The following is a 14,281-nucleotide window of genomic DNA, read 5'->3' on the forward strand; positions in this document are numbered from 1 at the left end:
GAAATGTCATTGCAGAAAAGGACAGGATGCAGCTGACATTTCTTTGAGAACCTTTAGGAATAAAGAGGCCTCAGAGAGGACTAAGTTTATTTCTTCTTTAATAGATATTCCTTAATTTGCTTCTGGGAAGAATAAACCATAGACATCCAAAGTATGCACTAATTTTAATAACCTCCATGAAAGAGACGGATCCACTTACTCTCATTGGGCATCACCCACCTCCTAAGAATGATCTGAGGAAAAATACAGACTGCAGTTCAAGCCAATCACCATTCACCTTTCATCCATTTCGACAAACCTGAAAATGAGCAGGTACTATGCTTCCTGCAGTATCATCTCCTTCTTCTGGAAGACTTAAGTCCATCTCTCAGAGAAGCACATCTTCTTGTCTCTTTATTTTTCATAAATGTTCTATTATTTAAAGATTGTTGTCATAAAAGAAACAATGTGCAAGAAATATACAAAACAAATATTGTTAAAGAGTACCCTGAACAATTATGAATAATGTTATAGAGGAGAGTTGTATATACCCTGGAGGGCTAGAATCCATCTTCTCCGCAATTGCTTATCACTCTGAGCTTATTCTTTAAAGCAGCGGTCCCCAAACTTTTTGGCACCGGACCGGTTTCCTGGAAGACAATTTTTCCACGGATGGGGGCGGGGAGCGGGGTGGGGAGGGAGGAGGGTTCAGGCGGTAATGCAAGTGATGGAGAGCGATGCGGGGCGGCAGATGAAGCTTCGCTCGCTCGCCTGCCACTCACCTCCTGCTGTGCGGCCCGGTTCCTAACAGGCGGAGTATCGGTCCTCGGCCTGGGGTTGGGGACCCCTGCTTTAAAGGAACTGTGCTTACTACAGGTGAGAAGGTAAATTGTGCCTTGAAGCTAGCAACGTTGCAAGATTACAAATGAGGAGAAAATTCAAGGCACAGAAACTACTAGGTTCATTTATAGCATGTATCAAGCCTACTACTGTTTATGGTTTTTGAAACTGAACGGGAAAGCTATTAAAAAGCAGTGACTGTGTGTGGAGGTGCAGACTCCATTGAGAAGAGAAAGGTTTGATCACATTTCTTTCTTTTTCTTTTGAAAAGTTCATTTTTTACTAAGCTTTCTTCTTTTGTCTCCTCTGTGCTTTTTGTGCAATTATTAGGCAAGTCGCTCATTGCTTTCTGACCATTTCAGCCCCATTGTGGATAACTAAGAAGTTTCACTGATGCAATTTTGTCCCCTTTATTAATTGACATTTATTAAGCACTACCATATGTCAGTTGTTGAAGCAGTGTAAATACAAACTATCTAGCCATAACCTAGCCTATACAAGGAATAATATCTTTCTTTAAAAAAAATCATAGCTTAGACTAAGATGCAAAACTTTCAATAGCTTTTGAAAGGGAAAATTGCAAGTTTAGTTGTTTATCAATTTTTTCTTGCAAAATAGTTTATTTGTGAGAGACAATCTTCACTACACTCCCTGTGATTCAACTCAGAAAAATTTTTAAAAGATTTTGAGCACCTACCATGTGCTACATGCTGAGGCTTTCAGAGGTGAAGAAGACAATCAACGCTGTTGTATTTATGAAGCTGATACTTTAGTGGTGGATTCTTCGAAGCACAACTAAATGATATAACTTAGAAATCTAGAATTAAAATTTAGTTTCCTCCTTTCAAAAACTCATTGAACACTAATGCTATGCAGTTTTAATATTCTTCCATATATTCCTTTTGTTTGGACACACCAAGATTAGCTGTCAGTAAAACATTGTTTCTTTTAAAACTGCTCGCTTATTATATATTACATAGATAGTAATACTAACACATGGAAATATATTGAATTCCATCGCTATAGCTTTTATATCCAGATAAAAAGTACTGAGTAACACATGAAAATTTCAGAGACTATATCTTCCATTCAGTGTGTAATTTCTTCCTGCCAAAATTACAACCTAAACCTAAGCTTTGACTTAGAACACACTAAATTATCTTCAGTAGGACTAAAAATCACTATAAAATAAAATTTCCAGTCTAAAATACTATACAATATTTCAGTTCCAGAGTCAAGAAATTTTCTAATTTGCATTTAATGTAAAGAAACATTTATCAAAATAGTCCCTTTGCAGAGTATTTGGGCACTAAAGGAACACCAGAGAAAAAGCCCACTTCCGCTTTTAGAATCAGTGCTTGTCAATGGGTTCTTCAAAGGCATGAGGAAATACATACAGACAAGAAAATCCCAGCTTCAAAGCAATGAAACCTCAGACACATTCAGACCAAATTGCTCTTTCCACCCTGCTGGCATACTTAGGCAGGTATTATTACACCCTATTAATACATTAGGGACAGTTGTTTAAAGACACATGTTAGCATGTGAAATGTATTTCAAGGCTGGAAGGGATCTTGAGTCATCCAGTTTAACGCCTCATTGTTAGAGTTAAACTGAGGTCCAAAGAGGGGACGTGACTTATGCAAGGTGACCTAATTGGCAAGTGGCAGAACTGACCACCAGAAGTCAGGTTTTCTCAAACTTGATGTACCCAGTAGATTTGACTGAGCATAAAAGAATCGCTTGGGGTACTTAAAAACACAGGTCTCTGTGTCCCATCCCCAGATATTCTATTTGGGTAAGCTGGGACGGCACCTAGGATTTACTGTTGATGATGATACAACTGGTCTGAGAATCACACTTGAAGAAGTACTACAAAAATCCTTTAACTATTTCCCAAATAATACGGTAGAGTGGTGTGAAAATTTAAAGCAAAGCTTTTAAGCCATTGTCACTCTCCCCACTGTTTCTCATATTCATGTGTTCGTGTAAAATGCACAACCAATGAAAGTAAAAATCTGTTGACCTGACTTGGATTATCACAATGAGCCCCTGTGATGGGTTGGAAATCTGGGAATCTGATCATTCTTTCAGCACAAGTTTATCCAGATAATATATTTCTAAGGGCAGTGAGAGGGCTATTTCATTCCAAGAAATATTTGAAACTACAAAATTGTGTAACCCTTAAAGTTTTTTTAAACATAATTAAAATTCTCACATCTGTAGAAGATTTGATGTTTAATAATGCATTCCTCTATTCATTCAATGAATATTTACTGAATATCTACCAGCCAGGCTTTTAATTAACATCTATTGCATCTTAAGGGTCTTCAAAATGTCTCCAAAAGCAGACTTGACAATCAACTGGAGAATGACACTGCACGTTGCAGGAGTTAGGTGGGGAGTTCTGCTACTCTCCACGGCAGCATTTATGATTACAATAAAGCATACAGAAATGTTTTGATTTTACACTTTGAACTTTAATATTTATAACTATTTTAATAGGCTCCTGAATTAAAGAAAATCTCCACAGGCAAAATAACAAAGCAGTAATTAGAATCATAGTTCCCTGAAATAGAAAATGACCTTTGCAACAGGAATAAAGACGCAGACATAGAGAATGGACTTGAGGATATGGGGAAGGGGAAGGGGAAGCTGGGACGAAGTGAGAGAGTGGCATGGACATATATACACTACCAAATGTAAAATAGATAGCTAGTGGGGAGCAGCTGCATAGCACAGGGAGATCAGCTCGATGCTTTGTGACCACCTAGAGGGGTGGGATAGGGAGGGTGGGAGGGAGGCACAAGAGGGAGGGGATATGGGGATATAAGTATATGTATAGCTGATTCACTTTGTTATACAGCAGCAACTAACACAACATTGTAAAGCAATTATACTCCAATAAAGGTATTAATTCAATTCTGACAGACTTGTGTTTCACAACGAGTGATATATACTCCTTTAGGAATTCTCTAGAGCAAATAACAAAAGTATTTAGGAAGGTTGAATGAAGCAGGTCCCGAATTTTCATTAACTCTGATGAAATGTGACAGGTTATTGATTTTTAACTCAACTGAGAGTATGGGATTATCATCTCTAAATCAAAGATGACCCCAGAAGATCTACCATTATGCTTTGGGGTAAGTATTAACATGCTGTCATTTCAGATTATTTTGATTTATTTGTTGACCCTCCATCTTGTTCTAGAAAGGATTCAAGGCTGTTATCTTGAATTAAGGTTTGCTTTTCAGACTTTTTCAGATGAAATGAAAGAAGTAGTTGGATTTCCATCAACAGATTCTCAAGTTGACAGATCAGGTTCAGTGCATGGTTTCACTTTAATTTCTGGAGGGCACTGCAAAGGATTCCAACTTCACCTACAAAGAAAAACAAAGGAGCCACTCATACCATGAACAAACACCCTTCAAGTGTCCACAGTGTGTAAAACGCTAGGGGATCAGTGGGGTGTGTGGCTATACTAGGTACCACCGCAACCTTCAAGGAGCTGGCGTCCTAGGATTTGGGCTGTTACAGGCGATTCCAAGTTGTAGGAGGCACTAGAGCTATTAATGTAATTAGTTTCCCTTTTCCATAGGCTGTTTCTCAGGGAAGGAGTTATTCGTTTTCTCCCCGGGAAATCACTAGCTGTTCTGTTTCTCTTTTACATGACCAACCACAGATGCTTGCAAGGAGCTAAGCCACAGAACCTAAGCCACACAAACCCGCTGTGTCGGAATCACCTGGGGTCTTATTACAAATACAAACTCCTGAGTCATATCACGCATTCAGTGAATTTAGTCTGGGGATATGACTCAGGACTATTAATTTCTAACTAGCTCTCCAAATGATTTCTAGCTCTCCAAGTGATTCTAAGGGACACGAGGTTTGAGAAGGCATGGTCCAAGCAGGTAAGTCAGCCTAGATTGCCAGACCACTGGACTAAGGAGGGTACGATGGAGTTGCTTCCATTCATGACATGTTCTCACATGCCAAGGGGCCACAGGGACATAGACTCTTCACAGAAGTGGAAGGGGCCTTGGAGACACAACAGCTTCCCTCCTTCCTAGATCCTGAGGAAAGTGCAGAGCGGTGATGGGGCCTTATATTAGGTCACGTAGCTCTAAGGACCCTTCAGTTCCTAAATTTGTTGTTCTGTGATTTTAAAAATTTCCTTATAAACAATAGTCTATGGAGTTATTTTTGCTTCCTCGGGGGAAATGAGAGAGAGAGAGAAAACAGCTACGGCCTGACCCTTCTATCTCACACCCCAGCCTCCAGAGCCCTTGGCTGGCCTCTTTGGTGAGCAGATCTGTTCCAGCCGAGTGTCCAAACGGTGTCTATGGGGGAGAATCAGCCTTGGGCTTTTTCAAGATGGCTGATTGCAGGGGCCATACCTAAGGAGGAATGACTATAATGGGCCAGCTCTACGTCTTAGAAGTGGCCTCAGGCAACATAAGAGGGGTATGAGAGGGATACTTCAAGCCCACCTGCCCTTTTGGCCTTCGTTAGCATTGTTTGAGATAGAAACCTCCACTTGGGCTAGAGCTCCTCCCTTTAGGCTTGATCCTTTGGTGGTTTTAGCCATTTATTCAATAGCTCTTGAGTACCTAATATGATTTTTAGGAATAGGGCTAACTGCTAGGGGTTTGACAGCAAACCTGACACAGTTCTCTGCTCAGGTCTAGTTGGGGAGACAAGTAAACAATTACCAAATTATAAAAAAAATATAATGATAAATGCTCTGAGAGAGGGATCTGTGGGAATGCCAAGATGTAGGAGGGACACCCAAACCAGTCTTTTATCAGAAGAGATATCTATGAACGATTAAAAGATGAACTGGGGTTGGGACCGCTAAATGAGAGTGGTAGGGAGACTATTTTAAACAAGAACTGTATGGGCGAAGGCCAGGGCCCAGGGGAAAGCATGGTGGGTGTTGCTGGAGGGGAGTCTGAAGGCTAGAAAAAAATCGGGCGATGAACAAATAACACTGTGATTTTTTTAAGAGCAACTATGATAACATCCTCATTATCCAGGAAGAATAAAAGTCAATAGATGAGCTACTCTATGGTTGATAAAGTAGATAGAACCTATTCCTTAGGGGTTGGTATTCCAGGCAGAGCAAGATCCAGTGGACACTTAGAGAGAAAGGGGTAAAGATACAAAGGAGAAAGAAGGACGTGGCAGCGACAAGCCAGAGTGGAAAAGTGGTGTGATGGTAGGAGGTGGGGTGGAATCTAGGAAGGTCAAAGGAGAAAGGACACGCAAGGCAATGCTGGCCTTTTTGCCAAGTTTTTCTCTTGCAGTAAATCAGTGGCTTCCCTGGAGATGCTTTTCTTCTTAATTAAAGATTTAATACATCTCTTATCGTTCCTATGGTGAAGGTAAGAAGACACATTCCTCTAGTTATGGGAGAATGGCCTCAAAGGGTGTAAATTACTTACTATTGATGGAGTCAGCCAAAATCTTAAGTTGCTGAGTATTGTCCAAGACCTCAATCCTCTGGGCGTATGGGTCATAACGAACTGAGAAGGGCCGTGGGATTATAGCAGCAAAGTTCCTGAAACCAAACCCATAGATCTAAGTGAAGGGTACCATCTGGGGAAAAATAATTTTAAAAGGTTTTTCCGTTGCATTTCACTTGGCTCTTGGTAGCACTGAAACCTCACTAGAACAGGGGCTTTAGAACCAGGCTGAGAAGTGAAATGGAACTTTAGTGAGGTCCTCTTGGGAAGCCAGCGCATTTGTGGGCTAGCATTTTGCCTTTGCTCACCTAAGCCCAGTGCATTGAAAGCTGACATGCCCAGCTTCACAGGATCCCAGAGGCCTATACGACTCACACTTATTACCCATCACTGATAAGGTATAAAACAAGTGGTAAAAAATGGCATCATGGTTGCCCTGTGCTGGTAGACCCTCTGCCTGGCCTGCCTCCTGCTGGGAGCAGAGAGGCTCAAGCAGGTTGATGGCAGGGCCATCATCCCAGAGGCCTGAGAGTCTTAGAGTCCTGGTACCACTCCATCAGCCTCTTGCTGAGCTGGCTCTGAGACTGGCACATTCGCTAATTCCTTACTGAGGGCCTACTATGTGTCAGGCGCTGTGCTAGGGTCAGGGAAACAGCAGGAAACAGAAAGGACCAAAATCCCTACCCTCGTGGACCTTAAATCATACAAGAGTTTAGACATTAATAAGTGCTAAGGAGGGGGCTTCCCAGGTGGCGCAGTGGTTGAGAGTCCGCCTGCCGATGCAGGGGACACAGGTTCGTGCCCCGGTCCGGGAAGATCCCACATGCCGCGGAGCGGCTGCGCCCGTGAGCCATGGCCGCTGAGCCTGCGTGTCCGGAACCTGTGCTCCGCAACGGGAGAGGCCACAGCGGTGAGAGGCCCGCGTACCGCCAAAAAAAAAAAAAAAAGTGCTAAGGAGAAAAATAAATCACAGAAGGGGATAAGGAGTGCTGGCGGGAAAGGGCTGGTCGTGACTGTAAATAAGCTGGTTAGAGAAAGACACACAGAGAAGGTTAAATGCCGGTGAAGATTGGAAGGAGGGGAGGGGGCGAGTTATGCAAGTATCTAGGAGAATGAAGCAACAGGGACTTCCCCAGGTTAGAAGCCTTCTAGCGCTGCTCGGTGTGGGTACCTCTGTGGCCGCCCTGTACATAGGAGAGTTCAGGTGTGGACTGGGGGTCGGCAATGAGCAAGGATCGGCTGGCAGGCTTGTCTGCAGGGCTCGGCACAGTTCAGCCAATAGGCTATGAAATAGGGTCCCGTGAAGGAAAGAGCTTCTCTCAACAGAGAGTGGAAAGACACAAAGGTGGGGAGGCTGGGGGATAACGTGGTCTGATGCATGCCCTTGCTGTAGTCATTGGAGTCCACTCTCCAAGCCACGCACAGATCAGGGGCAACAGGACAAATCAGGAGGGTCCCAAGAGCCGTTGACCCACCTTGGTCGTCACCTCACCTCACTTTCTCCTTGGCATCATTAAAACTCTCAGCCACGTAATACAGGGGCTGGAACTCTGTGATTGTGTACTGCTGGAGAGCGGTCTTCTCCAGTTCCAGAGGAAGGAGCTTCGGCTTGCCTGACAAGCAATACTGCAGGTCCCAGATGGAAAGTTCTCATGGTTAAATCAGGGCTGGTGGTCCCTGCCGCATCCCAGAGGCCATTGGTGCACCCCCTCCCATCTCATCCTGATTCCTTCCACACCCCAGCCCACATGCAGTCAACTGAATTATTAGGCATATACTAGATAACCTTTATAGCTCATCTAAAGCCAGCAGTCAAGATAGAAAGGAGTATTTTACCCCAACCATTTTCAAGTAAGGTGATCAATAGACAACGTGGGGGCCAACCACATTTTCCGGTATGTGTTTGCATATATCCCAATGTACAGGTCAACCTCGGGCTCAGGAGGCCCCTCTGCACTGGAGACCTGTGTACTACCTCTAACACCCACAGTCATGACCAAATCATAGCCGCTAAGAGATCAATCACTTGAGGAGAAGCCCCCAGGTTGAATTTCAAAGTGAATACAAATGGGTTTCAACAGCGCAAAGAGAAAAAGAATGGTCTGCTGCACCCACCACTTTCAGATCCATCCTTGGTTTCTGTTAGGGTCATACCTGTAATTCACCAAAGGACGACAGGAGCCCAGCACCATATGCCTTTATGGAGTCTCCTTCCTTGCAGAGCCCAAACTCCACAGTAAACCAGTAAATCTGAAATGGAACGTCAAGTTGAGAGCATACCTCGAGGAAGGGAAAGGCAGCAGATGACCCAGGGCCAAGGACAGGACTGCCCAGGTGGGAGTTTGCGCAGGTCTGTTCTCTGAATCAGCATGACCTGGGCTCATGGTTTTGTGTCTGTCCTATGTCTTACCCTATCCAGTCACCTGTTGAATCAGGAGTTGGCTGAATGCAAGATGGGATGGGATGCAGTGGAGGAGTACCGAGGAAGCCCCCAGAGGATACTCCCAGCAAGCAACTCTCTCTGTGACAGGAACTCCTCCACCCCTTTTGCCTTCTCCATGGCATCAACTAGAGTGAGATGCTCCCCTAAGTTGGTTGGAGTTACCAGACAATCCCGTCAGGCTCCACGGGGGAGGTAGGGGATTGGGTCATGATAGAATCAGTGCGGGGGCATCTTACCATCTGTGCGGCTGAACGACACTGACTCCATTCTGTCAGCTCCATCTAAGCCTGCGGTCCTAACCCCTCCCTTTCTCCAACACTGAGCTTTAGCCTATTCACAAGGAATGCACCAGACAAGTTCTCGTCTACTTTTACCCTTGCCTGATATAAAAACTTCACCTGATATGAAAAATTTTGCTGATGCAGACGGTTAATGGCTCACAAGGAATAATGGTCATGAGACCTCCTGAGGGGATGAAGAAACCCTGGCTCCTGACGGAGCGGACATGCTTCTCCCTTAGTAGTCAGATTCTATCTTTAGTTTTGGTCCCTTTAAATCCCCCTGTACCCTTCTCGTGGCGCAGAGTGAGGCTGCAAATGCCTTTGGGCTGTTGTCCTCCTGGCCCTGCCTGTGTGTAAGTTACTCACAATAAACTTCATCATTGCACTTTATGGAGTTTCCTGCTTCCTTTTTTGGCCTCAAAGTTCCTTCTCAGTTCGGAGGTTATTATTTAATATCCCCACCATCCAACAATCTGTGTTAAAACCCTGTCAGTCACTGCACTTATCCTCCCCCAAAACCAAATCCTTTTCTTTCAATAGCTCCCAGTGCAACGTGCCCTAGATAAATGGCCTGGGCAATAAGGTCCTGGAAGTCTGGCATCACCCTACTGAATAGGGCCAAGAGAAAGCCAAGGCCCAGTTAGTGCTAGAGATTGTCACAGTCTTGGAGAATTAGCTGTGGGTTTCTAGTTAAGTCCGTTGATTGCACTAGAGAATGCTAAACCTGTGAAGGCTGTCAGAACTTAGTCTGACCTCCGCACATACAGATGAGAAGTCTTTAGCCCAGAGAGGTCAAGCTACATGCATACAGTGGCACAGCATCTCAAGGGCAGAGCAAGGAGCCCAAGACTGTTTCCAGCTCAGTATATCAATAATAAGATTTTTTTTTGAGAAGCTATGTTGGTAATGAGTACTTTTATCATTGTTACAGCAAGTAACGTGATGCTCTGCATTTGAGTTTCTTTTTTTCTTACAAGTGAGAGATTCTATCAAGCGCTGCAGTTTTCTTTGAAAGTTGCTTTTTGTATCACTACAGCATCTGGCATTTAAAAACTCATATTCACACAAGTTTAACTCTTCAGACCCTCAAGATGATCATGATATACTTTTGAGATGGGCAGAATATAAACGATTGTGTCTATTTTTAGAGATGAGGAAGCAAAAGCCACTTGCCCAGGGTCTCAGAGCAGCTGGTCAGTGAGAAAGGATCGGAGTTTTGGGCCTTCTGATAAACTGAATTCATAAACTTCTAAACTGATACATCTTCATGATATATTTGCATTCATCTGCGGTCCCTAATTCCATTATAAAGTTTTATTTCTCATCTTCCCAGCTGAGCACATTATAGGAAATGTGGCTTAGAGGCTGGGGAGGGATGCACGCAAGTTGGAAAGGGGTCTGTAGGAAGGAAAGGCCTGCTGTGCAGAGTCACTGCCTCCATGGCTTCAGTGGATGAGCCATCACATCCACTGGGGAAGGAAGTGTTCAGTTAGAAGGGGAAAGCCCACCCCCTTTTCTACCTGGTGTCTGAGAAAGGAAAGATCTTAACGCTGGCTCCAGTGTAAAGGCAGAGAGTAAATATTCCCTCTTCAAAGCTGTGACTCCAGCTTCCCACCCACTTAAGGGGGTTCTCAAGGACTATCATTATAGCCTGTTGGTGTTTTCAAGACACTGTTTAAAATTAAATGTCTGCATACAGTTGATTTCACAATCGAACCATTAAGAAGTCAAAATGTGAAATGTCACTCGTGCAAACGTAACCCAGGGCATTCTGATTTTTTTCCGCAAATGACCTGGCTTTCAGGGAAGGAGCAAAGCTTCAAAGACCTGAGGCCCTGACACCATCCACCAGGAAGAGAGAGAACTTACTGTTGCGAGTTTCTCAATGTACTCGTCGGGGGCACCCAGAGAGGCGAGGCCGATTTCCTGTAATTGTGGAGAAACAAAGTCACTGGCATGGCTGGGGTCTGCCTATCTTCAACCTCTACCCTCGGGTCCAACCTCGTACTTGACCACAGGAAAGAGATGGGTGGCTAGATGCCTTCAGAAGGGCCCAGATAGACTCTCAATTGTTCTGTCAAATCTTCCTTGACCACATTTCATAAAATCACAGATCTCTAGAATGGGGGAAGCCTTTATCCATCACTTGGTCCTTTGTATTCACTTTGCAAAAGAGAAAACAGAGGCACAGAGAAGGGAGACGACCTGCTCAAGGTCAGGCGATAGGTGGCATCTAACGTTTCATGTCCTGATTATTCTTCCATAGTTCAAGCGGAACATTCCTGGAGCACTAGATGAGACTTAATCATGTACCCTGAACACACCACAGGAGACTTGCAGAGAAGCGCTTGACATCTGTCCAGGTATATACATAGCTGGAGAGTCTGAGATGTCATGGACCACCTCTCATCACAGCTCCAAATCCAGGATCCCCTAGTGGTCTCTGTCTCTTTCACAGCATTTGCTCCAGCCTACCTTGTATCAGACATACCATATATATACAAATATATGTTTCTTTCCTACTATATGCATTTATTCATTCCAAAAATATTTATCAAATGCCTCCTATGTGGCAGGCAGTGTACCAAATGGTAAAGATCCTTGACCTTGTAAATAGTGTCTAAGTGGATAGCGAAAGACAGAAATAATAAGCATATACACAGGTATGTTACAAGGTGGTAAGTTCTTTGGAAAGAAGAAACAAAAGGAGGAAGGGACAAGGGGGGACCCGGAGTACCAGGAAAGCGGGGGTGGGGTGGGGAGGCTGGGATTTTAAATAAGCTTCCAGGGTAAGCATCATTGGGAAGGCGATATCTGAGCAAAGACTTGATGGAAGAGAGGTTGTTGGCATTGCTGATATTTGAGGGAAGAGAATTGTGCAGGCCAAGTGTACAGCCGTGGAAAAGCTCGTGAAGGAGGGGCAATGCCGGTTGGTTCAAACAACGGGGAAGGACCACTGTGGCTAGAGCAGAGTAAGGGGTAGGGGTGGCAGGTGACAGCAAAGAGGGATCTGCAGCTCAATCATGTAGGAATTCCTTGGCCATTTTAGGGCTTAGAATTCTCCTCTCTACAACATGGGGAGCCAAGGCAGGGTTTTGAACAGAAGGGTGGCAAGATCTGATTTGTGCCGTCAAAGATTCACTCTGACTGCTGTGTGAGAGTTGACTGTAGGGGGTCAAGTGTAGAGGCATAAAGACCAGTTAGGAGGCTACTGCAGTCACCAGCATGAGAAGCGATAGGGCTGAGATGAAATTGGTAGCAGTGGACGTGATGGGCAATGGTCAGATTCTACATATTTTGGAGGTCAAACACAGAATTTTATGCAAGATTGATTGTGGGGTATGTCCGAGAGGAGTCAATAATGCTTTAGCTTTGAGTGACTGGAAGGATGGAGTTGCCATGAACTAATACAGGAAGAGCTGTGGGTGGAGAAGATTTGAGTGGTAAGATCAGGAATTGCATTTTGGACAGGATGAATAGAGATGTCCATCGGACATCCAAGCAGAGATATTGAGTAGATGGCTGGATGTGTAAGTCTCAGTTTTGGGACTGAAGTCTGGGCTAGATATATAAATGTGTTCATCATCAGAGTGGAGATGGTACTTAAAGCAGACAGAGAGAAGGACCAAGGACCGGGCCCCCTTGGATGCAAGAGGGTACGTGGTCTTCATCTCTGTATCCCTCCCTGGTCAAGCCCATTACATGCAAAGAAAATGCTGTCTGATTTAGAGTGAATCAAATTCAGACACTGACTTAGCCTGGCCCCATTCTCCTGCCCCTTCCCCATCTGTGTTCCATCCACCCAGCTCAGACATGCCACGGTCCTGAATCGAACAGAAGTCATAGACAAATGCAAGGTTGAAAGAGTGCCCTGTTCTCATAGTCACCATTCTTTGTGAGCCCAGATCTTGCCTAATACAAGGGGCCCAAAGTGCTTCATCCCCACTCCATCCTGCACTCCAGTGTCCTGCTTTTAGATCAGAAAGGAATATGCTCAGGGAACTCAAAATGACTCCCTGCCTTGGAACAGTCCAGGTCAAAGTTGGAACCGTGAACACTGATGACCCAGTAGCTTCTGTCTGCTGACTCAGGTAATTGTCCTGTCATCTGTGGGGAGTCCCCAAAATGGAACCGGCTTGGGGAGAATGGCCACTTGGCCTCTGATTGGGCAGAATAACCTCTGGTGATGAGAATTAAAAGTTCCTATTCCCTGAGGAAAAAACTGATCTTCCTTTGGCCATGTTAACAAATCCTGGTTTGAAAGCTATCCCAAGCAATCAATGACATCTTAGCAGCAGGAACCGCACTTCTGAAAGTCAGCTGAAAGTCCCATGGTGACGCTTCCATGGTTAAAGTTCACCTAATTTCTAAACACTCCCACTTCTAAAAGTCCAACAATCTCTGAACTTCACAATCCCCCCAAACCCACATCAAAGCAATCATTGTCTTTGTTTCCAGAGGCTGTGTCTAACAAGCGCAGTTTTCCCTTGGTTAGCAAGCAGTTAATTCTGCTGTTTGTTAGTTTGTTTCAGCTACTCAGTGGCAGCCTCTTCATTCAAGAGTGCAAATAGTTATTCCTTTCTACTGAGGGGAAATGCTTGTGAAATTCACACACACGTGGCTCAGCCCTTGCTCATGGGTCATTCCGTTTGATCCTTATTCTTCCTTGTGAGGAAGAAAACTGTCAGGGAGGGCTTTTATAGATCCACGTCTCTGTGATCCACGCACAGGGTGGGCTGGCAACGTGCCCCCCAGCAGCACCGTTCAACTCTCGCATGATCGCAGTTACCCAGTCATGGTTTGGGGCCGCCTCTCGGTGCCAGGAGAGACTTACTAGGATCCTTTCACTCATCCAAAACGCATTTTCGGGCCTGCTCACCACTGTGCTAGATGAATCAAAGCCTAGCCTGCTGCTTTGATGATGGTGATGAGGCAACTGGCTCTTTATTTTTTGTCAACTATGAGTCAGGCTATGGGCATTGGATTCTTGTCAAATGCCATCTTACTTAATGAAAGCATATACAAAACTGACTGCCTGACAGGGTAGAAGGTGGCAAAGGCCCTAAAGAGGACGGGAAAAAAATGCCCAGAGAACTTGGAAGATGGTAAGGTTACTTCTGCATAGGGATCAGGGAGGTTGTCATGGATGAAAAGGCTCTTAAACTACACCTGGTAGGACAAGTGAGATTAGCTAAGTCAATAACACACAATTCAGAGGAGGATTGAGTCACCAATTCCATGCTGTGGTCCCTGGGATTGGCAATTGGCCAGCT

The 14,281-nt window shown here is 44.5% G+C and overlaps 1 protein-coding gene across 1 annotated transcript in view; it reads right to left on the minus strand.

Annotated features, from left to right (window-relative positions):
• Positions 1-2,093: 2,093 nt before the first annotated feature.
• PAH (phenylalanine hydroxylase) overlaps positions 2,094-14,281 on the minus strand; it is a 71,274-nt gene continuing 59,086 nt past the window's right edge. The window contains exons 9-13 of the mRNA XM_004269452.3: positions 10,878-10,934; positions 8,439-8,534; positions 7,777-7,910; positions 6,264-6,379; positions 2,094-4,199 (exon numbers count right to left, since the gene is read on the minus strand). Of these exons, the coding sequence (XP_004269500.1) occupies positions 4,156-4,199; positions 6,264-6,379; positions 7,777-7,910; positions 8,439-8,534; positions 10,878-10,934 (447 nt within the window). The 3' untranslated portion in view covers positions 2,094-4,155. The remainder of the gene's footprint in view (positions 4,200-6,263; positions 6,380-7,776; positions 7,911-8,438; positions 8,535-10,877; positions 10,935-14,281) is intronic.

Source organism: Orcinus orca, chromosome 11, assembly GCF_937001465.1.
Source record: "Orcinus orca chromosome 11, mOrcOrc1.1, whole genome shotgun sequence".
NCBI classification, from domain to species: Eukaryota; Metazoa; Chordata; class Mammalia; order Artiodactyla; family Delphinidae; genus Orcinus; species Orcinus orca.